This window comes from Neoarius graeffei, chromosome 4 (assembly GCF_027579695.1).
Source record: "Neoarius graeffei isolate fNeoGra1 chromosome 4, fNeoGra1.pri, whole genome shotgun sequence".
Lineage (NCBI taxonomy): Eukaryota > Metazoa > Chordata > Actinopteri > Siluriformes > Ariidae > Neoarius > Neoarius graeffei.
In genome coordinates, this window is record NC_083572.1 from 67,535,162 (window position 1) to 67,561,509 (window position 26,348).

The following is a 26,348-nucleotide window of genomic DNA, read 5'->3' on the forward strand; positions in this document are numbered from 1 at the left end:
ACATAGTAGCATTTTTTGTCAACATTTATTTTCGCATTTCTCAGGAGAATAGCATTAATTGTACAGCATGGATAGCGATAACGACAGTGTTCACAGCGAAAGCAAGTTTTACTATCCTGAGGAAGAAGAAATAAAACATTTCAGAAAAAAGCTAAAAACCTGTAACTGTTGCTAACGCCAAGCAAAAACATGGCTGAGTCCTGAATGACTCAATTTTGTATAAATCGGGGACTACATAGGCGGCAAAATGTAGTTTTTTTTTTTTTCCTGCCATGGAAGTGCACTTGTATACTGAGGGGAAAGCAATTTGCATTACAGCCGTGAATGAGGATTCAAAATGGCGGCTCGGTTTTCCCTTTCGGGCGCTCTCGTTTTCTGTTAGAATTTGGTAAAAAAAAAAAATTAAAAAAAAAAAAAATATATATATATATATATATATATATATATATATATATATAAATTTCTCAGGAGAATAGCATTAATTGTACAGCATGGATAGCGATAACGACAGTGTTCACAGCGAAAGCGAGTTTTACTACCCTGAGGAAGAAAACATTTCAGGAGAAAGCTGAAAACATTTCAGGAGAAAGCTAAAAACCTCTAACTTGCTAACAGTTTGATCTCATTAGTTAACGAGGTCCATTTTGGACCATGTTATCTTAATACATAATATTACGTTAGGTAAAAACTTTAAACCAGTACAATATCTTCTTCAAAGTTTCACCAAATGGCTTTATTTATGCAATATAAAGGTCCTAATACTGTATAACTTAGGTCGAGCAAAAACCTGGCTGAATCCTGAATGACTCAATTTTGTATAAATAGGGGACTACATAGGCGGCAAAATGTACTAGTGGGTTTTTCTCCTGCCATGGAAGTGCACTTGTATACCGAGGAGGAAGCAATTTGTATTACAACCGTGAATGAGGATTCAAAATGGCGGCTCGGCTCGGTTTTCCCTTTCGGGCGCTCTCGTTTTCTGTTAGAATTTGGTAAAGAAAAAAATAAATATATTATTTACCAGCTTAAGGTCAGTCCGTATGGTGAAATACCGTGACCTCAGCCTTGAATACTGACCTCAGCCCAGAGGGCCTCAGGCAGTACTTTCAAGACCTCGGTCACAGTATTTCACGATACGGACCTCCCAGCTGGTAAATAACATATGTACTTGAAACACTGTATATTAGAGAGAGAGAGATGTTCAAACTTTTGACTTGTATCTGTAGTTTCTCTCTCTCTCTCTCTCTCTCTATATATATATATATATATATATATATATATATAAAGTTTGACCAATACTGAAGACATCACAACTATGAAATAACATGGAACATACAGAATTATCTTAACCAGCTTCATGAGGTCATCACCTGGAATGCTTTTCAATTAACAGCTGTGCCTCGACAACAGTTAATTAGTGCAATTTCTTGCCGCCTTAATGTGTTTGAGAGCAAACAGTAAATAGTTAAATAATAAAAATACAGTAAATAGCCATATTCAGTGGGTAGCATGGTGGTTAGCACTGTCGCCTCACAGCAAGAAGGTTCCGGGTTCGAGCCCTGTGGCCGGTGAGGGCCTTTCTGTGTGGAGTTTGCATGTTCTGCGTGGGTTTCGTCCGGGTGCTCCAGTTTCCCCCACAGTCCAAAGACAGGCAGTTAGGTTAACTGGCTACTCTAAATTACCCATAGGTGTGTATGCATGCATTAATTGTTGTTTCCCAAGCCTGGAAATGGGAGGGTTGCAGCAGGAAGGGCATCCAGCTTAAAACTATGCTTTTACACTCTAATATGACATATGGATTCACACACACACAAGTGGGACAAGCTGGAAGGAGTGAGTAAATAGCTCTATTCAACAACTGTAGTAATCCATATTATGTCAAAAACCACTCAACTAAGTAAAGAGAAACGACAGCCATTATTACTGTAAGGCAGGAAGTGACTTTTAATTCATAAAAATAAAGAACAAGTGTTGCCTGGCTGCACTTATTTTATACCTACATGTTGATAATGGTAATATATCTCAATCATCAGCTGTTAGGTTATAGTCCTATGAAAATCAATGACCTTGAGTTTGACATCTCAAAGTCATTCAAGGTCAAAGGTCATGGTGCCAAATGAAAGCCCATATGGCACTTCCTATAAGTTGATAATGGTAAATGTGTCTACCATCAACCATTTAAGTTACAGCCCTCTGAAAATCCATGACCTTGAGTTTGATCTTTCAAGGTCACAGATCATGGTGCCAAATGAAAGGCCATATGGGAGTTCCTATATGCTCATAATAGTAAACATTTGTCAGCAACCATTTGAGTTAGAATGGAAAATGTTATTTTGACTGAAAGGTTGACCTTTCCAGTGACCTTCACTTGGACCCGATTACCCCCAAAATTTCATCAGGTAATCTATGGACCATTGCCCACCTACCCTGAAAATCTGAACTCAAGCGGTGCAACCGTCTAGACACTAGCTTGTTAGACAGACAGACACAGACAAACTGCACTGATTACAATACCTCACTTACTCCGTCGTGGGCAAGGTAAAAAAAAAAACAAACAAACACTGAATTAGAAGGTGGGTCCAAACTTTTATTGTGCAACATCTACTTATTGTAAATGTTAAGTAGGGTTCACAAAGTGTCCAGAGAAATTTAGTTTAAACACTCGGGAAGCTTTAAAAATAAAGCTCTAAGGATACCAATAGCTGTGGCTTTGTTAAACATGGTGTGTGTGTGTGTATATATATAAAATAAATTAAAGGTTAGATTTCACTCATTTCAGTTTGAGATTAAGCTAATTAATGACATATTACCCCATAACCTTTATCAAGGGTGCCAATAATTCTGGACCTGACTGTATATATGTTCTTGGATTTTGGGTCGGGCCCTGTGTGAGAGTAGGTCACATAACACGTCTGCTTATGCTTCTCAGTCTGTGGTCCCAGTGATACTACCTTACAGCTCGACTGAAATGTGGTTGTCGACCTCATCAAATAAATTAATCTACAAATCCATCTTTAATATGACATCACTTCCAGCAGATAATAATATTGGGGTCATTTTCCAATCGCTCATCCAGCTCCTTGTAGCTCATTCCTGCAAACACAGACAGAAATAAAGATCAGCATTTCCTCATCTTTAAACCCTACTGCATTTTCGGAAAGAAAACAATAGAAATCACTTGCCAGTTTTACAGCAGATCTCATCATAACTGTGGCAACCAGTGTAAAGTTTTGGAGGACGACTCCTCTCATCTCGAATAACTTTAACAGGATATTTCTGCAACCGGCGAATCAGGCCCTTCATTAAGCCAAACTGGATCAGCTTTCTACAATCCGGAAAACATAAGCATTCATGAATGGGCATTAACTTTCCTAGAGCTAGATAAAACGTGGCAAAATCCAAATTAAATCAACTGTCAACCCAAAAAGCAAAGTACAGATTTTAACCAAGTAAGAAAGGAAATACACAGGACAGAATAAGACATTTAGATAACAAAATGATTGGAAGAATGTAAGACTGGATCTTGTGACAGGTTCCAGGAGGACAAAGAGTTAAAAGAAATATTGCAGTAGTCTCTTGAAATCAATCTTTTCAACAAAACAAACCCTTTAAATCAATCCGAATTACATGCTGCATGATTAAACATCCAAGTAAGTGAGAAAAGAAATAAAAGATTTTGCACCGTCATGTGACCCCCATAGCAATGGTAACTACACCACCATGACAGGGGGCACACCTGTAGTGCTTCATTCAGCTGAGTTAGTTATTGATCAGTATGGGAAGGTTTTGCTGCGTTATTTAGACATGCAAATCATTCTGAACGAAACAAAGACATCAGATTTTTTAAATTTACCAAAAGTAATTCATCGGGAGGTATAGAGAAATTTCTTAACATAGAAGGGGGGAAAAAATTTCATTCAGCGGGAATCTGTGTCAAAAGGAGAGGTCAAACACCCTATGCAGGGATGTGATTTGGGGCTGGTGAAATTATCTGAAAATTTTAGCTGGGGGTCTGGGGGCCGTAGGCCCCCAGCTGGTCCAGGGCAGCACCCTGGTGGGGGGACAAGGGGGGCGAAGCCCCCCGAAGCTCCTGGTTTCTGGGGTTTTCTGACTTAAAAATTGTACTAAAATGGCAAGCAAACACACAAGAAAAAACTTGTCATGATTAACAAATTCAAGCCAATTTAATGGTCAACATGCAACTCTGACACACACACACACATTCACTCTCTCACACACACACACACACTCACTCACTCACACACACTCACCCCAAAGAACCAGCACGGGCAGGGCGTGCTAGCCCCGCGCCTTGGGACGCAATTCGCCCCGAGGCGAGCCGCGGCGCTCCGCTTAGGTTTCGTTTCTATCCCGGGCTCCAGCCCGACTTTGGACGCTCGTAGCTCGGGCAGGGGAGGTCCTAGCATCCCCAAACTTGACAGCCAGAGACCTCTGCCCTCTCCCCAAAGAACGAAATCACTGAACAAATGTCTCAGTCTTATGTCCAACGTCTGTAGCAACCTCTTTCCCCAACCATTCCCAGCGGAACTTGTTTTTCACTATTCTGTCGATTTCTTTAACTCGATTTGCATCTTTACGCTCGATCACGGAGGCTGCCATCTTTCAACTCTTTGTTTGAAGTGAGCTTACGTACAGCTATCTAACAAGCGCGTTCATTGGTTGTTACAGAGCGATGGGCCAATCACGTACCTCGTTTCATCTCAATGACGGAAATACTGAAAGTAGGAACGAATAGGATATGAATACGGATTTTTGAGCGAAAAATCGGAAAAAAATTTTTTTCAAATTTTGAGGTGAAAAAAGTGGAATTCCGCGAATTCGCGAAAAAAAAAAAAAAACCACATCCCTGCCTATGGTATGCTCACTTAATTTCCACAAAGGTAAGAATAAAAAAATATATATTCCACAGCTGCAGCGCGGTGCTCATTCTTATACAGTGAAGTGTAACATGAGCCTCAACACAGCAGCTCTGCAGAGCCTAACCTTCACCGAGACTTTGTGCATTTACATTCGGGGATCCTTTGGAGTGCGTTGTATGAGCGCTCAGGACCCAGTCATTATGGGAAGCACCTGATGCTGATTTGAGTGCAATCAGCACACACATATAAGGACACAGAGACTTTATGAAATATCATTATTACTGTCACGTTTGTTTCTAGCCATGTTTATGACTCTGCTTTCAGTTTCATTTGTGTTTTGTTTTTGTAAATATCACACCTGCTAACAAACACTCTTCCTGCACTTAGACCCGTCTACCGTCACATACCGGACAGAAGACGTGCAAAGACTCTGTGAAAACAGTGTGCTGATTGCGCACAAATCAGCATCAGATGTTTCCCATCACGACTGGGTACCGAGCGCATGCCAAAGGATCCCTGAACATAAATGGACTCAAGTCTCGGTGAAGGTTAGACTCTGCAGAGCTGCTGTATTGAGGCTCATGTTCACTTTGCTGTACAAGAATGAGCACCTTGCTGCAGTTGTGAAATTAATTTTTTTTAATTTTAAGTTTTTAAACACTTCATGGAAATGAAGTGACCATACTATAGGTTTTTTTTTTACCTCTCCTTTCGACACAGAGTCCTGCTGAATGTTTTTCCCCATTTTTCCCTTCTATGTTAAGAAATTTCTCTAGTTTTTTTCCCCCGGATGATGAATCCCATACCGAACAATAAACAACTAACTCGGCTAAATGAAGCACTACAAATGTGCCCCTTGTCATGGCAGCGTAGTTACCATTGCTATGGGGTCATGTGACGGTGCAAAGTCTCTATACCCTTAATGCTCACCTCTCATCTACCTTTTGTAGTTGCTGAGCATAGCGAGAACACAGGTCACGCACTGTAGTTCCTGGAGTCAAACCACAATAAAGCTGAAAAACATCTCGGAGGCTCACACGTTGTCCTGAAGCGCCACAGAACGAACACATACACACACACTTGTAAAAACCTATATATTAGAGGGAGGAGCTATTACAGATGCCCCTTTTCCACCAAAGCAGTTCCAGGGCTGGTTCGGGGCCAGTGCTTAGTTTGGAACCGAGTTTTCTGTTTCCACTGACAAAGAACTGGCTCTGGGGCCAGAAAAACCGGTTCCAGGCTAGCACCAGCTCTTTGCTGGGCCAGAAGAAAGAACCGCTTACGTCGAGGGGGGGCAGAGTTGTTAAGACCAACAATCGCAAGACCGCGAAAGGTCGCCATTTTTAAGCGCCAAGAAGCAGCAGCTGTACAAACGCGAAGTCATCCATTATTGTTGTTGTTGCTGCTTCTTCTTCTCCATGTTGTTGTTGCTTCGACATTCACGCCAAGGTTTATGCAAACGCAGCGACGTAACTGACATATACAGCGACGTAACTGACATGGCTCCCCTTAGCACCGCGAGCTATGGAAAAGCAAACTGGTTCTCAGCTGGCTCGCAAGTTGAACGAGTTGTGAACCAGCACCGGCCCCGAACCAGCCCTGGAACTGATTTGGTGGAAAAGGGGTAAGAGAGAAGGTTTAACAAACACGATACTTTAACTTGAACTGAGCACACATGACACATTTAGAGTTATCAGTTCCAGAGCAGCAGATTAGAATTGCCATGATCGACGTTAACCCTAACCATTATGTTCATCATAGTGAACATAATCTCTCATCAGTTCAGCATTAATAAACGGATTTACAATGAGCATCAGGCAAAAAAATATGCATCACATCTGAAGCATAAAATATTGAGGTCTGAGAATGCACTATGAGTATGTTATCATATTTTGAAGACTTTTAATCATCCTTGTTCATCCATCTTCAGTAAGTGTTTTCTTTGGTCAGGGGTGCGGTGGATCTGGAGCTTATCCCAGCAACACTGAGCACAAAACAGGGATACAAAACTAGAACAGTACCATACTCCTGAACTCTAACCATAATGACAGGCACAAAATAATTAACAGTTATTCCATGAAATCAAGTTGTACACGCGCCGATAGCCGACGAGGCACATAGCACCGAGTCAGCTATAAGCCATGTACGACAAGATTGCATGGAATAACTGTCTTATTCTATCCACATTCACTGGATTTTGAGAAAACACAGCATTTTTATTTTTGGCAAATTCGAATAAAAAAAAAACCTTTATACAAAAGGTCTGACAAAATTATTTCTGCTTAGAATGTAAACAAACCAGCGAAATGACAGGAGCAATTTGTGAAAAATGCTGTAATAATACTTGAAAAATAAAGATACGTTCTTACCATCAAATACTTTTATTCCATATTTTGTTGCCTTTTTTGTATTTTTGGGGTTTTCTTCTTCTTTTGGGTTTTCTGGCGGTTGGCAAACCAACTTAAAAGTACATTTCCACCACCGATTGGGCTGGAGTGTGGAACAGGAGATACTGTGCGGGGGAAATCCAAAAACCTATATTCTTTTAGCCATTTCTGTTTATTTTAAATACTTAATCATTTTTGGGGTTTTGTTTTTGAGTACAGTTTTTATTTCGTCCTCGGTTGGTTCCGCAACACGCTCTGCCATTTTGTTTTTCTCTACTCACGGTATATGAGCAGATACTCTAGTAGTAGAGTAGCCAATCAGAGCGCGTGATTGCTTATATCCAGTGAATGTGGATAGAATAATATATTTCATTTTACCACTTATTTTTAAAAAACAGGGAATCCCTGGCATGTTCACTCACAAACACTGGAATGATTACACACGGTTCCTAGCTTACCAGGTTTATTGACATAATGCAGGCATTCTTCCTGAATAGCTTTGTCATCTATCAGGCTCTGGACTTTCGGTGTTGGGCAGTAAACATTGGAATACTAGGAAAGTTCACAGATAAGTTCGTATTATAATAATAATAATAATTATTATTATTATTATTTCACCACATGGCCAACAAAATAATATGATTTTTATAAATCAGTGGCACACACCTGAAATATTGACACTAGTGTTACAACTCCATAATACCTGTAAAATGAAATATTAGGCTCTGCTCAGGAATTTTAGAAATGTGTATAAATATGTCAATTTTGTTTTGCTGATCAAAAGAACAGAACTCACAGTAAGTTCTGAATGGCGATTCGTACTAAGTTCAACTCAACATCAGCCTCAGCAGAAATCTTCTGTATGTGTCGATATCCATCGATGTAGGGCAGAATCTACAATACAATACAGTGACATACAGTAACAGCAATGGTACCAAAGCAACACAAAGTGCCACACTAGTGGTTCTGTCCCAATCATCTACTGACAGTTGTACAAAAGACCCATACCACGATCATGTAGCACATCAGTCCATTTATGTTCCACTGATGTTTTTAAATCACCATAATTTTCAGCATTGCATTCCTGTTTCAAGCAGTTCTAAGCTGCAAACCTGTTGTGTGGTGAGATCCCACTGAGATTTGATATAGCGTTCCTTGGTCTGAGTGAAGACCGGAACATCGTACTCCTGAACGATGACGGGGTCTTTCCTCTGCTCAATCAGCTTCAGGTGAATTGTATTTGACTCATCTGTGTTAAAATAATACAACAATAACAAATAAAATATGAGATTTAATTATGTAGTTTTTCTCCAATTTCTAGAAGAAAAAAGAAAGCTAACAAGAAGAGAGATAAGTGTGTTGGTTAAATAGAAGCATGTCAAAGAGATTATGGGATGGCATTTAAAGCTAGATGGCCATTCAATTTCATAAAAAAAAAAAAATCGGTGAAATTTAATTCCCTCTGAAATTTGGTAATTGTGAGACATGTTAATTTCTGTAATATCTCACAAAATATCAGGCCACTCTGGCTGGGAAGTTATTTAATTTGAAGGGATTCCCGAGCAAAAAACGTGCATGAAATCGCTCGCTTCGCACAGTCAAGCAGACAGAGGAAGCCCGTGTGCGCATGTGCAGGTTTACCTTTGACCGTGCACACTGACAGTTACATCATTCTGTCGCTAAACGAACAGCTGATTACACCAAGGTGCTCGGTGGCCACCGATATTTATTAGTTTGGTCCTGTGTTTCCTTTCTTTTGCAACATATCTTTTCTTTTCGCGTACCGTTACTGTAGTCGATCTTCCACGTTTCATTCGCACACTCACGTCCTGAATTTTCCTCTCCTGTTTTAAATTTGTATCCCACAATGCCTTGGCAAACAGGGAAAGCCCACCATGTGATGCATGACATAGTATCTTGAATTGGGTCATGATGAAGCAGGAAAAAATAGCAGAGAATTTAGAGCCATGTGACCCTAAATTCATTAATTGTTCTATTTAAAAACACCTGATAAAATTGGAAGTCTGTGATTCGAATTCAGTAGCTTACAGTCCACTAAACAAAATAATTGAGTGTCAGGGAACATTCTTTTTATGACCTAAACTTGAACTAGATAGAACTCGATGCCAACGGTGTCGATGGGGATGCCTCCGCCTGGTAGACTACACGCCTTATTAAGTTGTGATTTGGGGATGGACATTTGACCTCACAGTAATCTTGACCTGTGACCTTTTAACCTCAAAATCTAATCAGTTCATGTTTGTCCCAAAGCACACAAATGGTGAAAGTTTGGTGAAATTCCTTTCATTTACCTTGGAGATATTGTGTTCACAAGGTTTTCGGACAGACATTTGACCTCACGGTGACCTTGACCTTAGACCTTTTGATCTCAAAATCTAATCAGTTTATCTTTGTCCCCAAATGCACAAATGGTGAAAGTTTGGTGAAATTCCTTTCATTAGCCTTTGAGATATGGTGTTCAGAAAGTTTGGGGATGGACATTTGACCTCACAGTAATCTTGACCTGTGACCTTTTAACCTCAAAATCTAATCAGTTCATGTTTGTCCCCAAATGCACAAATGGTGAAAGTTTGGTGAAATTCCTTTCATTAGCCTTTGAGATATCGTGTTCACAAGGTTTCGGGACGGACGCATGCACGGACAGACGGACAACCTGAAAACATAATGCCTCCTGCACCTTACGGTGGCGGAGGCATAAAAATCTGAAAGGCAGTCTACCTTTAAGGACCAGCGGCTTGTTTTTAACTTTGTTCAGTTTTATTTGTCATATGTATGTTAACACAGGGGTCAACATTCCACTAAAATGTGTTAGACAACAGAAGAAACAAAAAGAAGTCTCCTAGCATTGGAGACCTACAGAAATTTAAAATAAAAAATAAAAATAAAAAGGGGGGGGGGTTTGCAATATACAAATTAAGTCTATAAATATAAAATAGAAATCAAATTTAAATAAGAATAGAAATAATTAAGAGTCATATCTTCTTCTGGCTGTTCCCGTTAGGGGTCGCCACAGCGGATAATGTCCCTCCATCTCCTCTTGTCCTCTGTATCTTTTTCTGTAGCACCAAACGTCCTCATGTCGTCCTTCACCACATCCATGAATCTTATCTTTGGGCTTCCTCTTTTCCTTCTACCTGGCAACTCCATCTCCAGCATTCTTTCCCCAATATACCCTGGATTGCTCCTCTGTATATGTCCAAACCATCTCAATCTTGCCACTCACTTTGTCTCTAAGCCGTCCTACATGTGCTGTCCCTCTAATATTCTCATTTCTAATCCTGTCCAACTTTGTCACTCCCAATGAAAATCTCACCATCTTCAACTCCGCTACCTCCCATTCAGCCTGCTGTCTTTTTGTCAGTGCCACCATCTCCAAACCATACAATATACAGTGGTGCTTGAAAGTTTGTGAACCCTTTAGAATTTTCTATATTTCTGCATAAATATGACCTAAAACATCATCAGATTTTCACACAAGTCCTAAAAGTACATAAAGAGAACCCAGTTAAACAAATGAGACAAAAATATTATACATGGTCATTTATTTATTGAGGAAAATGATCCAATATTACATATCTGTGAGTGGCAAAAGTATGTGAACCTCTAGGATTAGCAGTTAATTTGAAGGTGAAATTAGAGTCAGGTGTTTTCAATCAATGGGATGACAATCAGGTGTGAGTGGGCACCCTGTTTTATTTAAAGAACAGGGATCTATCAATGTCTGATCTTCACAACACATGTTTGTGGAAGTGTATCATGGCACCAACAAAGGAGATTTCTGAGGAGCTCAGAAAAAGCGTTGTTGATGCTCATCAGGCGGGAAAAGGTTACAAAACCATCTCTAAAGAGTTTTTGGACTCCACAGGGTTTCCCGCAGCGCTTTATAGTTAGGGCGGCCGCCTTGACAACAACTGCCCCCCCGCCTTGACTACATGCCCCCGGAAAAAAAAAAAAAAAAAATCTGCCGCATCCATGCATGCATAGACAATTAAAATATGGCCGCATCGCGATGAGGCCGAATAACGGCATCTGCTGGTTAGATATATTACTGCGCCATCTATCACCTGTTGCTACGCCAACATTATTTTCTAATATTATTTTTTTAATTATAATAACATTCTTCTTATTTTGTTATTGCACTTTGATTGTATGTTGTTATCTTGTTATTGTGCTATTGCACATTAACTGTTTTGTTTATTTATAAAAAGAGTTCAGTAAATAAAAGAAGGCTGTTGCCCTTAAAGAAGTTGTTGGCCCTGTGATCCAGATTTCACGCCAACGTCACCCAAACAGGACACCGCCCACCCAACCACAACCCCGGCTCGACTGTCGCCGCCGCCACTGCCCCCCAGGCGACGCCCCCTCCCCCCTGGTCACCACCTTGACTAACTGATTTTCTGCAGGAAACCCTGCTCCATCAATCCATAGACAGACAGACTGTGTACAAATGGAGGAAATTCAAGACCATTGTTACCCTCCCCAGGAGTGGTCGACCAACAAAGGTCACTCCAAGAGCAAGGAGTGTAATAGTTGGCAAGGTCACAAAGGACTCCAGGGTAATTTCTAAGCAACTGAAGGCCTCTCTCACATTGGCTAATGTTAATGAGCCCACCATCAGAACAACACTGAACAACAATAGTGTGCATGGCAGGGTTGCAAGGAGAAAGCCACTGCTCTCCAAAAAGAACATTGCTGCTCGTCTGCAGTTTGCTAAAGATCATGTGGACAAGCCAGAAGGCTATTGGAAAAATGTTTTGTGGATGGATGGACCAAAATAGAACTTTTTGGTTTAAATGAGAAGCATTATGTTTGGAGAAAGGAAAAACACTGCATTCCAGCATAAGAACCTTATCCCATCTGTGAAACATGGTGGTGGTAGTATCATGGTTTGGGCCTGTTTTGCTGCATCTGGGCCAGGACGGCTTGCCATCATTGATGGAACAATGAATTCTGAATTATACCAACGAATTCTAAAGGAAAATGTCAGGACATCTGTCCATGAACTGAATCTCAAGAGAAGGTGGGTCATGCAGCAAGACAACGACCCTAAGCACACAAGTCGTTCTACCAAAGAATGGTTAAAGAAGAATAAAGTTAATGTTTTGGAATGGCCAAGTCAAAGTCCTGACCTTAATCCAATCGAATTGTTGTGGAAGGACCTGAAGCGAGCAGTTCATGTGAGGAAACTCACCAACATCCCAGAGTTGAAGCTGTTCTGTACGGAGGAATGGGCTAAATTTCCTCCAAGCCGGTGTGCAGGACTGATTAACAGTTACCGGAAACATTTAGTTGCAGTTATTGCTGCACAAGGGGGTCACACCAGATACTGAAAGCAAAGGTTCACATACTTTTGCCACTCACAGATACGTAATATTGGATCATTTCCCTCAATAAATAAATGACCAAGTATAATATTTTTGTCTCATTTGTTTAACTGGGTTCTCTTTATCTACTTTTAGGACTTGTGTGAAAATATGATATTGTTTTAGGTCATATTTATGCAGAAATATAGAAAATTCTAAAGGGTTCACAAACTTTCAAGCACCACTGTAGCTGGTCTTGTACACTTTCCCTTTCACTCTTGCTGGCAACCTTCTGTCACAAATCACCCCTCACACCCTCCTCCATCCAGTCCAACCTGCTTGCACTCTCTTTCACTTCTCTTCTGCACTCGCCATTACTTTGTACAACCCCGATTCCAAAAAAGTTGGGACAAAGTACAAATTGTAAATAAAAACGGAATGCAATAATTTACAAATCTCAAAAACTGATATTGTATTCACAACAGAACATGGACAACATATCAAATGTCGAAAGTGAGACATTTTGAAATTTCATGCCAAATATTGGCTCATTTGAAATTTCATGACAGCAACACATCTCAAAAAAGTTGGGACAGGGGCAATAAGAGGCTGGAAAAGTTAAAGGTACAAAAAAGGAACAGCTGGAGAACCAATTTGCAACTCATTAGGTCAATTGGCAATAGGTCATTAACATGACTAGGTATAAAAAGAGCATCTTGGAGTGGCAGCGGCTCTCAGAAGTAAAGATGGGAAGAGGATCACCAATTCCCCTAATTCTGCGCCGACAAATAGTGGAGCAATATCAGAAAGGAGTTCGACAGTGTAAAATTGCAAAGAGTTTGAACATATCATCATCTACAGTGCATAATATCATCAAAAGATTCAGAGAATCTGGAAGAATCTCTGTGCGTAAGGGTCAAGGCCGGAAAACCATACTGGGTGCCCGTGATCTTCGGGCCCTTAGATGGCACTGCATCACATACAGGCATGCTTCTGTATTGGAAATCACAAAATGGGCTCAGGAATATTTCCAGAGAACATTATCTGTGAACACAATTCACCGTGCCATCCACCGTTGCCAGCTAAAACTCTATAGTTCAAAGAAGAAGCTGTATCTAAACATGATCCAGAAGCGCAGACGTCTTCTCTGGGCCAAGGCTCATTTAAAATGGACTGTAGCAAAGTGGATAACTGTTCGGTGGTCAGACGAATCAAAATTTGAAGTTCTTTATGGGAATCAGGGACGCCGTGTCATTCGGACTAAAGAGGAGAAGGACGACCCAAGTTGTTATCAGCGCTCAGTTCAGAAGCCTGCATCTCTGATGGTATGGGGATGCATTAGTGCGTGTGGCATGGGCAGCTTACACATCTGGAAAGACACCATCAATGCTGAAAGGTATATCCAGATTCTAGAGCAACATATGCTCCCATCCCATTTTCTTTCAGGGATGACCTTGCATTTTCCAACATGACAATGCCGAACCACATACTGCATCAATTACAGCATCATGGCTGCGTAGAAGAAGGGTCCGGGTACTGAACTGGCCAGCCTGCAGTCCAGATCTTTCACCCATAGAAAACATTTGACGCATCATGAAACGGAAGATACGACAAAAAAGACCTAAGACAGTTGAGCAACTAGAATCCTACATTAGACAAGAATGGGTTAACATTCCTATCCCTAAACTTGAGCAACTTGTCTCCTCAGTCCCCAGACGTTTACAGACTGTTGTAAAGAGAAAAGGGGATGTCTCACAGTGGTAAACATGGCCTTGTCCCAACTTTTTTGAGATGTGTTGTTGTCATGAAATTTAAAAATCACCTCATTTTTCTCTTTAAATGATACATTTTCTCAGTTTAAACATTTGATATGTCATCTATGTTCTATTCTGAATAAAATATGGAATTTTGAAACTTCCACATCATTGCATTCCGTTTTTATTTACAATTTGTACTTTGTCCCAACTTTTTTGGAATCAGGGTTGTACAGTTGATCCCAGATATCTGAACTCATCTGCTTTGATCATCTCTATTCCTTGTAGCTGTACCATTCCACTGTCATCCTCATTCATGTGCACGTACTCCGTCTTTCTCCTACTGACTTTCATTCCCCTTCTCTCTAATCTATACTTCCATGTCTCCTCCAATTAAAAGTCATATATAAGGGAAAGAAACACAACAACATGGTGGGTTTGAGCAGTCTAAGCGTGAGATTATTCCAGCACGAACCAGGAATTCTTCATAGGTGCCTAATGAAAGTGTGTATAACAGAGCACGATATACACACCAATAGGAAGAGTACAGGCTCCTGTCGCATTGAGCTCCTCAAGTAATGTAGACATGATGGGCAACAGCTTCTGTTTGCTCTCCTCGTTTGAAATAAAGCCACTCTCCAGCTAATAAAGAGAAAAATCCATGTTAACATACTGTGCACCAAAATATACTCAACTTCAGTCCTTTAAAGGGATCCTCCAGCAGATTTATTCTCAAACTTATTTTAAGTAAAAGTAGTCACAGATTTTAAAAATCAAACTTTGATTTTCGGAGACCAAATAGTGTTTGAGAAAATGAATTTTCTTTAAAACGTCAGATGGGCTTCCTGCAGTGCTGACGTATGCGATGACATCAGGTAGCTGCTTGGAGCAACTCTCCTGTTTATATTCTCTGTTTACATTGTAGTTTTACAAGTATTTTTACCAAATTTATCAGTTTTTAAATAAGTATGCCTCATCGTGTAGCACATCAATGCCACAATAATGCTAAAAAGAAAGCACAAGCTAGAACTAGACTGCATTTCCGCAGAAACAATGCCAAGTGTGCTTAGTCAGCTGTAGCAGAGTGTCACCGACAGAAACTGGATCAGACATGAGACTTCATGCTGCAAAATCTTTTCTTTTTTACATAATCTACAGATAGTGTGTGTGGCAAAGTGTGTATAATGTGTAGTGTGTGAGATAGGGCTGTGCAATTAATCGAATTTTGATCATGATTTCGATTTTTGTGTCAAACGATCTCAAAATTCATATAATCGAGTTGAAACGATTATTTTACCATTTGTCGGGGACGCGCACACACAATACATTTCCTTCCCGCGGGCCCATGCGCAGACTTGCTGACAACACTCACGCGGCGGAAGCAGTGTGTGTGTCTCTATGGCTCTCCACTCACGCAGGTGAAAGGAGGAGAAATTGTGAATTGTTTGGCACGAGGTAGGCTCACAAGATGACAGAAGGAGGGCAGAATCGGTTGGTCGACAAAAAGGGACGAAAAACGTCTGTAGTATGGGATCACTTTGGATTCGAAGAATCCGACGTGGAACAGAAGCGCATCGTGTGTAAGATTTGCAATAAGGTAGTATCTGCGCCTCATGGCAACACTACAAACCTCTTCAACCACCTGAAACTGAGCCATAAAGTTATTCACGACGAAACAATAAAAAACAAACAAAAAGATAAAGCCGACGCCGCCACAACCAGCAAGACAATGCAGCCATCCATTTCAGCCACTCTCTACAATGCCACTCCGTATGCCACGAGTTCGGAGAGGCACAACGCATTCACAGCATCCATCGGATATTATTTAGCCAAAGACATGCAGCCATGTACATTTGTTTTTCTCTGCCTTATGTCAAAAGAATATTTTTATTTTGTTTTATACATCGCAAACTTAAGTTTTTCTAGACTATATTTATTTTCAGTTTGAAAGAAAGGTGAATGTAAATGATCAATAACAAAGAGGGGTTTTTTTGCTTTAAAGAGAAATGCTGAATAAATGCATTGTTTCAAAAAATCGTTTGAATAATCGTGATTTCAATATTGACTGAAATAATCGTGATTATTTTTTCCATAATCGAGCAGCCCTAGTGTGCGACTACACGCTCTAAAATCTCGGTTTAAAATGGCTCAACTCGCACTGCAACATGACACTTTGTGCTCTAAAATCTTTTTTACATGATCTACAGCTGGTGCTGGGTGGATTAACGAAGAGTGTAGGGTATGGTTTAAAACAGATATTTTAAAGCGTGAAGTGTCATGTCGCACTGCGAGTTGAGCCATCTTAAACCAAGATTTTAGAGCACGCAGCCACACACTGCGTGCGCGCACACACTTTCTGTAGATGATGTGGAAAAAAAAAAAAAGATTTTGCTGCACAAGGTCTCATGTCTGATCCAATTTCTGCCGGTGACCCTTTGCCACAGCTGAGTACGCACACTTGGAATTTTCTCTGCGAAAATGAAGTCTAGTTCCAGCTTGTGCCTTCTTTTTAGCATCATTGTGGCATTTATATGCTACACAATGAGTCATACTTATTTCAAAACTGATCATTTTGGTAAAATACTTGTAAAACTAGCAAAACTATGATGTAAACAAAGAATATAAACAGTCGAGTTGCTCCAAGCGACCACTACCTGATGTCCTCACATATGTCAAGCCAATCTGGCATTTTAAAGAAAATTAAAATAAGTTTGAGAATAAATCCGCTGGAGGATCCCTTTAAAGCCTTCACCTGTCCTCTGTATTCAAATGAAATTTCACCTCCAGAGTTGTCAAGTATTGTGAGAGTTTCTTGACTATGGGCTCAAGGGCACATGTCTTCGTCTGAGCATCACACACAAAACCCAAGTTGAAGAGTAAGGCATTACGACTGTATTTTTTATGCTCGATGCACACTGGACATCCAATTAGCTTCTTGTCCATTGCAGTCCTAGAAGGGTCAGAGACAACAAAGCTTTTCAGTACAATGCAACTTCAGGACATTTATACCATAGCACTGTTGAATGCTTGACACTGGTCAGAAGATGACGGATTAGTTTTCTAGAGCAGCATGAATCAGATAGTAGCTCCTGTAATTGCTGTAAATGTGATTCGTAACAACTTACACAGGGACTTGTATCACAAACAGTCGAAATAAAAAAGGCCTTAAAAATATGCGCCACTGCTGATACGGTGAAGTTTATTTGCATTTTTGGAAGGAGTCTCCAGTCTCAGGACTTTGTGAGAGTAAAAGTTTTCAGGACAGAATATTTTGGTCTTTCCTGTTTCTCTGTAAAATGACAAGCTATGTTTTGTCTTATTAACTTTGAGATAGATAGAGAGAGAGAGAGAGAGAGAGAGAGAGAGAGAGAGAGAGAAGAACAACAGTTTATAGCTGCTATAGCAGAAGTCATCTTCTTCTTTTGGCTACTCCCGATTAGGAGTCGCCACAGCGGATCTTTTGTCTCCATTACTCCCTGTCTTCCACATCCTTCTCTACGACACCTGCCACTTTCATGTCCTCTCTCACCACATCCATGTATCTCCTCTTTGGCCTTCCTCGTTTTCGTTTACCTGGCAGCTCCATCTTCAACATTCTCCTTCCAACATGCTCTGCATCTCTTCTCAAGATGTACCCATACCATCTCATCTCTCTTAGGTTAATTCCCAAGCTCTCCACATGTACTGTCCCTCTCATGTGCTCGTTCCTTATCCTGTCCAACCTCATCACTCCCATCGCAAACCTTAACATTCTCCAACTTTGCCTCCTGTCTCTTCTGTGGGTGGTAAAAGAGAGCAACTGGACTTGCTTGAAGATTCTTGAAGACGTTTCACTTCTCATCCGAAAGGCTTCTTCAGTTCTGAAGAAGCCTTTCGGATGAGAGGTGAAACGTCTTCAAGAATCTTCAAGCAGCCTTTCGGATGAGAGGTGAAACGTCTTCAAGAATCTTCAAGCAAGTCCAGTTGCTCTCTTTTACCACCCACAGTTTACCATGGCCTGGATGACTGAGAATCTTCACAGACTCCTGTCTCTTTGTTAAGGCTACAGTCTCCAATCCATACATCACAGCTGGTCTCACTACTGTCTTATACATCTTATCTTTCACTTTTGCTGAGACTTTATCACAAATAACTCCCGAAATCCTTCTCCACCCTGCCTGCACTCTCTTTCTCACCTCACTATCGCAGCCCCCATTTTCCTGCACAGTTGACCCCAGGTACTTGAATTCACCAACTTTCTTTATGTCTACTCCTTGCATCTTCTCTCATCCCCATTCTCATTGCTGCACATGTACAGTGGGGCAAAAAAGTATTTAGTCAGCCACCAATTGTGCAAGTTCTCCCACTTAAAAAGATGAGAGAGGCCTGTAATTTTCATCATAGGTACACTTCAACTATGAGAGACAGAATGGGGGGAAAGAATCCAGGAAATCACACTGTAGGATTTTTAATGAATTAATTGGTAAATTCCTCGGTAAAATAAGTATTTGGTCACCTACAAACAAGCAAGATTTCTGGCTCTCACAGACCTGTAACAACTTCTTTAAGAGGCTCCTCTGTCCTCCACTCGTTACCTGTATTAATGGCACCTGTTTGAACTCGTTATCAGTATAAAAGACAACTGTCTACAACCTCAAACAGTCACACTCCAAACTCCACTATGGCCAAGACCAAAGCGCTGTCAAAGGACACCAGAAACAAAATTGTAGACCTGCACCAGGCTGGGAAGACTGACTCTGCAATAGGTAAGCAGCTTGGTGTGAAGAAATCAACTGTGGGAGCAATTATTAGAAAATGGAAGACAGACAAGACCACTGATAATCTCCCTCGATCTGGGGCTCCACACAAGATCTCACCCCGTGGGGTCAAAATGATCACAAGAACGGTGAGCAAAAATCCCAGAACTACACAGGGGGACCTAGTGAATGACCTGCAGAAAGCTGGGACCAAAGTAACAAAGGCTACCATCAGTAACAGACTACGCCGCCAGGGACTCAAATCCTGCAGTGCCAGACGTGTCGCCCTGCTTAAGCCAGTACATGTCCAGGTCCGTCTGAAGTTTGCTAGAGAGCATTTGGATGAACCAGAAGAGGATTGGGAGAATGTCAGATGAAACCAAAATAGAACTTTTTGGTAAAAACTCAACTTGTCGTGTTTGGAGGAGAAAGAATGCTGAGTTGCATCCAAAGAACACCATACCTACTGTGAAGCATGGGGATGGAAACATCATGCTTTGAGGCTGTTTTTTTCTGCAAAGGGACCAGGACGACTGATCCGTGTAAAGGAAAGAATGAATGGGGCCACGTATCGTGAGATTTTGAGTGAAAACTTCCTTCCATCAGCAAGGGCATTGAAGATGAAACATGGCTGGGTCTTTCAGCATGACAATGATCCCAAACACACCACCGGGCAACGAAGGATTGGCTTCGTAAGAAGCATTTCAAGGTCCTGGAGTGGCCTAGCCAGTCTCCAGATCTCAACCCCATAGAAAATCTTTGGAGGGAGTTGAAAGTCCGTGTTGCCCAGCGACAGCCCCAAAGCATCACTGCTCTAGAGGAGATCTGCATGGAGGAATGGGCCAAAATACCAGCAACAGTGTGTGAAAACCTTGTGAAGACTTACAGAAAACGTCTGACCTCTGTCATTGCCAACAAAGGGTATATAACAAAGTATTGAGATGAACTTTTGTTATTGACCAAATACTTATTTTCCACCATAATTTGCAAATAAATTCTTTAAAAATCAGACAATGTGGTTTTCTGGATTTTTTTTTTCTCATTTTGTCTCTCATAGTTGAGGTATACCTATGATGAAAATTACAGGCCTCTCTCATCTTTTTAAGTGGGAGAACTTGCACAATTGGTGACTGACTAAATACTTTTTTGCCCCACTGTATGTGTGCTATAGCAGAAGTGATAACAGGAATTTACTGTTTCGTTGACATTCCATAGAATGTAACTTTAAACCAATGGACAGTGTTGGTCTTTAATTAATAAAATAAGTGTAATAGTTGCCGGCTGCTGTGATATAAGAGAAATAAAACACTATGGGATGTGTTGTTATTGGAAAATAATCAGCTTAGGGGTGGTAACTACATCACAGCACTCGGCTGATATTTTTTATTTTCCAACAGCATCACATTCCATTGTGTCTTTAGACCCAGTGCCAATGTTAGAAAACACCAGAGCTATGAGACTAGAAACATAAATGATGGATGGATGGATACATACACTGTAATGAGCTTATTCTGAAGCTCGGGTTTGGTGATAATGTATACTTGCACTGTATCAAACAACTCCCTTGATATATATTCTTCAGGAACCTGCAGAACAAACAAACAGACACGACACCACTGTAACTCACTGGCACAATCCCTGTTATGTAAACACACTGACAAGAGCACTTGACCGGTGTCACGGTCTGATCGTGCGCTGGTATAAAAATTTACCATGCGCGTACCGATTTTTTTTTTTCTGGGTCAACTTCCGGGAAGTCTAAATTTACCATTTCTTGCTGCGATTTTGTACCGAGCATTTCAACACATTTGTGGACTAATAGAACGCTAATTGTGACTACAATTGTGAGATTTGATCATCAGTAGACAAGAATGGTTTGGATTGAATTTTATTAGTGTATGTGTAAATGAAGTTAATAAAGTTGTTCAAAACACTTTACATTCTGACTTCGTTCTTTCATATATACTTAAACAAATCAATATTCATGAAGATAAAGTTCATCATTCCTGGCTGCTGGCTGGTCCTGATCAGCCTACTTAGTGCATAAACTGGAACTAAAACATGGGTCATTCATTCATTCATCAAGATAAAGTGAAAATTTATTTGTGGATCAAGTATGAACGTAAATCCCAGATCATATTGGGCTGGTAAATTCTGACTAGGTCCAATGACAGGAGTCTAATTATACCAGGTTGGTAAATTTGACAGAATAACAATATTATAATCATGATGAGTCTCACTCAAACAAATCAATATTCATCAAGATAAAGTGAAAATAATTTATTTGTGGATCAAGTATGATCATAAATCTATCATATTGGGCTGGTAAATTCTGACTAGGTCCAATGACAGCAGTCTAATTATACCAAGTTGGTAAATTTGAAAGAATAACTAAATTACAACCCCGATTCCAAAAAAGTTGGGACAAAGTACAAATTGTAAATAAAAACGGAATGCAATGATGTGGAAGTTTCAAAATTCCATATTTTATTCAGAATAGAACATAGATGACATATCAAATGCTTAAACTGAGAAAATGTATCATTTAAAGAGGAAAATGAGGTGATTTTAAAATTTCATGACAACACCACATCTCAAAAAAGTTGGGACAAGGCCATGTTTACCACTGTGAGACATCCCCTTTTCTCTTTACAACAGTCTGTAAATGTCTGGGGACTGAGGAGACAAGTTGCTCAAGTTTAGGGATAGGAATGTTAACCCATTCTTGTCTAATGTAGGATTCTAGTTGCTCAACTGTCTTAGGTCTTTTTTGTTATATCTTCCGTTTTATGATGCGCCAAATCTTTTCTATGGGTGAAAGATCTGGACTGCAGGCTGGCCAGTTCAGTACCCGGACCCTTCTTCTACACAGCCATGATGCTGTAATTGATGCAGTATGTGGTCCGGCATTGTCATGTTGGAAAATGCAAGGTCTTCCCTGAAAGAGACGTCATCTGGATGGGAACATATGTTGCTCTAGAACCTGGATATACCTTTCAGCATTGATGGTGTCTTTCCAGATGTGTAAGCTGCCCATGCCACACACACTAATGCAACCCCATACCATCAGAGATGCAGGCTTCTGAACTGAGCGCTGATAACAACTTGGGTCGTCCTTCTCCTCTTTAGTCCAAATGACATGGCATCCCTGATTTCCATAAAGAACTTCAAATTTTGATTCGTCTGACCACAGACAGTTTTCCACTTTGCCACAGTCCATTTTAAATGAGCCTTGGCCCAGAGAAGACGTCTGCGCTTCTGGATCATGTTTAGATACGGCTTCTTTTTTGAACTATAGAGTTTTAGCTGGCAACGGCGGATGGCACGGTGAATTGTGTTCACAGATAATGTTCTCTGGAAATATTCCTGAGCCCATTTTGTGATTTCCAATACAGAAGCATGCCTGTATGTGATGCAGTGCCGTCTAAGGGCCCGAAGATCACGGGCACCCAGAATGGTTTTCCAGCCTTGACCCTTACGCACAGAGATTCTTCCAGATTCTCTGAATCTTTTGATGATATTATGCACTGTAGATGATGATATGTTCAAACTCTTTGCAATTTTACACTGTCGAACTCCTTTCTGATATTGCTCCACTATTTGTCGGCGCAGAATTAGGGGAATTGGTGATCCTCTTCCCATCTTTACTTCTGAGAGCCGCTGCCACTCCAAGATGCTCTTTTTATACCCAGTCATGTTAATGACCTATTGCCAACTGACTTAATGAGTTGCAATTTGGTCCTCCAGCTGTTCCTTTTTTGTACCTTTAACTTTTCCAGCCTCTTATTGCCCCTGTCCCAACTTTTTTGAGATGTGTTGCTGTCATGAAATTTCAAATGAGCCAATATTTGGCATGAAATTTTAAAATGTCTCACTTTTGACATTTGATATGTTGTCTATGTTCTATTGTGAATACAATATCAGTTTTTGAGATTTGTAAATTATTGCATTCCGTTTTTATTTACAATTTGTACTTTGTCCCAACTTTTTTGGAATCGGGGTTGTATTATAATCATGAGGAGTCTTACTTAAACAAATCAATATTCATCAAGATAAAGTGTAAATAATTCAAGTATGAACATAAATCTCATATTAGGGTGGTAAATTCAGACTAGGCCCAATTATACCAAGTTGGTAAATTTATACTGTGGTAAATTCAGACCGTGACACCGGATCCACAACATTAAGCAGAAATCTATTCACTCATCACCAGGTTCACTGCAATGCACTGTTTTTAAATGCACCCAGAACACTGTTACATCTTCTCACCTGATAAGTGATTTTAGGTCCAAGAGTTGGATGAAATTCACTAAAAAACACACACTCAATCAGCTTGTTAGTGCCCATGATCATCCCTGTGAAGCGGACTACAATGTTGACGGTTTAAACGGCAGGATTCTCTCTGCTCGGTATTTCAAAATAAAAGTGCGAGTGAACGCGCACTAAATTCTGACTTCATAGTCGACATGGGCGAGAAGCAAGGACGCGTTATCCTAATGGGCTTCATGGGCAGCTGCCCAGGGCCTCGGCCACTAGGGGGCCTCAGAGGTAGCGAGATCGGAAAATCTCATCTCATCTCATTATCTTTAGCCGCTTTATCCTGTTCTACAGGGTCGCAGGCAAGCTGGAGCCTATCCCAGCTGACTACGGGCGAAAGGCAGGGTACACCCTGGACAAGTCGCCAGGTCATCACAGGGCTGACACATAGACACAGACAACCATTCACACTCACATTCACACCTACGGTCAATTTAGAGTCACCAGTTAACCTAACCTGCATGTCTTTGGACTGTGGGGGAAACCGGAGCACCCGGAGGAAACCCACGCGGACACGGGGAGAACATGCAAACTCCGCACAGAAAGGCCCTCGCCGGCCACGGGGCTCGAACCCGGACCTTCTTGCTGTGAGGCGACAGCGCTAACCACTACACCACCGTGCCGCCCAGATCGGAAAATATGAAACGATATTTTCAGAAGTTTTGATCATATTGATAACATTTTTGATGCATTTCGCCACCCGTAAGGAAGCCCACCTTGTCCCGTCGCATAAATCACCCGTCATTGTCAATATGATTACTGTCCACCATGTCTTCACACGCTACGCCAGCTTGAGTTCAATGATTTAATTAATGACTTCGCTTTCCAGAAAAGTAGGAAAGTGCCCTTGTAAGTTGACCCATGGCTGTAAAACTGAATGCGCAAAGCTGTGTGCCACTGCTGTTTGGGACATTACGTGTGTGAAAGGATGAAATGTTTCACATAGCCTAACATTTTGAGATTTATTTCTGAGAAGCAAGATATTTTTCTTTCTTTGTTATCGCTCTTTGTTTTCACAAGTTAAAAGTCGCCTGGATTCCAAAATGAAAATGAACGGTTATATACCAAATGAATGTTCTTGTTCTGAATACTAAAGAAACTGTTGTAGGCCTAGGTTATGTTCTTGACATGTTGTTCATTGGCTCACTCATTCAAAGGCTTCTTGAGGCTAAACTTTATTTAACCAGACTTGTTAACCGTGATGTCTGATGGATTTTTTCACCATGCAATTGCCTATTTCACCATTGCTTTTTCTCGATTAAATAGGTGTTGATGGATATAAAGTTTTATCATTCAATAGTATTTCTAATTGTGCCACTGTCATTATTTAAGTTTCTGTGTCTACTTAGACAGGCACGTCTGAGGGGGTGAATTTGCTGAGCGCAGTTGACAACAGGCGGGGGTGGGGCCTCGGGGGGGTGTCTGCCCAGGGCCTCGGCAAGGGTTAACGCGGCCCTGGCGAGAAGCAGCCAATGGAAAAACCTATGCCAAATCAAACAGGGGAACCTGTTTGAACATGATGTTCCGCTGTGGCGACCCCTAGCAGGAGTAGCAAGAAGTAGAAGAAGAAGAAGACGGGCAATAGCACTGATTTTATTTTTGATCCGATACCAAAAACAGGGGAACCGTCAGGGCCTTCTAGGCATACATGTCAACCTATACGGAATGTCCGTATTTTATACGGATTTGATTCAATAAACGTAGTATATGGGCGTACAAATAAAGTTATATGGATTCTTTAAAAAAACTTCAATATTTATTTAGAGCTATAATCAATTCCCACGATGATAAAAGAGCGCATAACATTTACAAACGTACTGTACACCACAGAAAGCACAGCCAGCCAGTAAAGAGTCTTATGAAATCGCGCGTTATCTTGTGGTAGCGAGACTTCGTTCCACTTTTGATCATGCGCACACCGCATTGCGAGAATCCCGCCAACCGTGAAGTAACATTTTGTTTGAAAAGCGTATTCCCACCTGAGCAACTTTCAGTAGTGACTGAAAAGATTCTGAATGGGCACTCCGGCAAAGAAATTCAAAACACAATACAGCGGTAGGTTTCTCCCTGAATGGAAGGACCTTTTCAATGGCATAATCCAACCGGCAGCCTCCAAAAACGAAGAATATGCACACTGCACACTGTGTGTGCATGACATCAAAGTTGCAGCATTGGGAGTGTACGGTGTGAAAGAACATTTCAAATCGAAACTACATCAGTGGAATGCAAGCCAAAGGCAAAATCAGCCACTGATGACAGTATTTGCGCGCTCAAAAACTGATATGCCAACAACTGGAAAAGACAGAAAACACAAGGTAGTGGGAGTTTTAGTTCAAGTTAGGCAGTGTTCTGTTTACCCCACAGTAATGCTGATTGTGAGAGAGTTTTCTCTCAAGTCAGGAAGATACACACAGAGAGCAGAAAGAACCTGAATGCAGACACACTGACCTGGCCTACTGCAGTGTAAGATCAACACAGACACTTGCTGTGACATGCAGCCTAGTGAGGTATTGGCGCAGACTGCTAAAAAAGCTGTCATGGAGTACAATTCAGACCATTAGAGTGACACTTTGTGTTTTTGTCAAACATTGGAGCTTTGTATTCATTCTGAAGGTTTATTGTTTATTAATCTCATCTCATCTCATTATCTCTAGCCGCTTTATCCTTCTACAGGGTCGCAGGCAAGCTGGAGCCTATCCCAGCTGACTACGGGCGAAAGTTGTTTATTAATATTGAATAAAAAGTAACTGGGATATATCATTGTTAATTATCATTCAAATTTTAGGTCTCTCATCTCATCTCATCTCATCTCATTATCTCTAGCCGCTTTATCCTTCTACAGGGTCGCAGGCAAGCTGGAGCCTATCCCAGCTGACTACGGGCGAAAGTTGTTTATTAATATTGAATAAAAAGTAACTGGGATATATCATTGTTAATTATCATTCAAATT

General features: G+C 40.8%; 1 protein-coding gene across 2 annotated transcripts; it reads right to left on the reverse strand.

Annotated features, from left to right (window-relative positions):
- Positions 1–2,566: 2,566 nt before the first annotated feature.
- On the reverse strand, positions 2,567–23,450 carry nprl2 (NPR2 like, GATOR1 complex subunit). Of its 2 annotated transcripts, XM_060918292.1 has the most exons (11): positions 23,351–23,450; positions 20,576–20,667; positions 17,127–17,295; positions 14,879–14,987; positions 8,380–8,516; positions 8,064–8,161; positions 7,934–7,970; positions 7,726–7,819; positions 5,811–5,925; positions 3,183–3,325; positions 2,567–3,093 (listed from the first exon to the last, which is right to left on the reverse strand). In XM_060918292.1, exons 1-11 carry the CDS (start codon positions 23,432–23,434, stop codon positions 3,026–3,028), a joined length of 1,146 nt encoding a protein of 381 aa, XP_060774275.1. In that variant the 5' UTR covers positions 23,435–23,450; the 3' UTR covers positions 2,567–3,025. The 2 variants fall into 2 exon arrangements, with proteins under 2 accessions (XP_060774275.1, XP_060774276.1); XM_060918293.1 differs by lacking the exon at positions 2,567–3,093 and having other exon boundaries at positions 3,187–3,325; positions 5,822–5,925.
- Between the last annotated feature and the right edge of the window lie 2,898 nt (positions 23,451–26,348).

Coding starts and splice junctions, on each gene's coding strand:
- nprl2 (XM_060918292.1), bottom strand. CDS start 23,434: ATGATCATGGGCACTAACAAGCTGATTGAGTGTGTGTTTTTTAGTGAA. Junction 20,668..23,350: donor GACCTAAAATCACTTATCAG/GTGAGAAGATGT, acceptor TTTGTTCTGCAG/GTTCCTGAAGAATATATATC. Junction 5,926..7,725: donor GCATTATGTCAATAAACCTG/GTAAGCTAGGAA, acceptor GTGGCGCTTCAG/GACAACGTGTGAGCCTCCGA.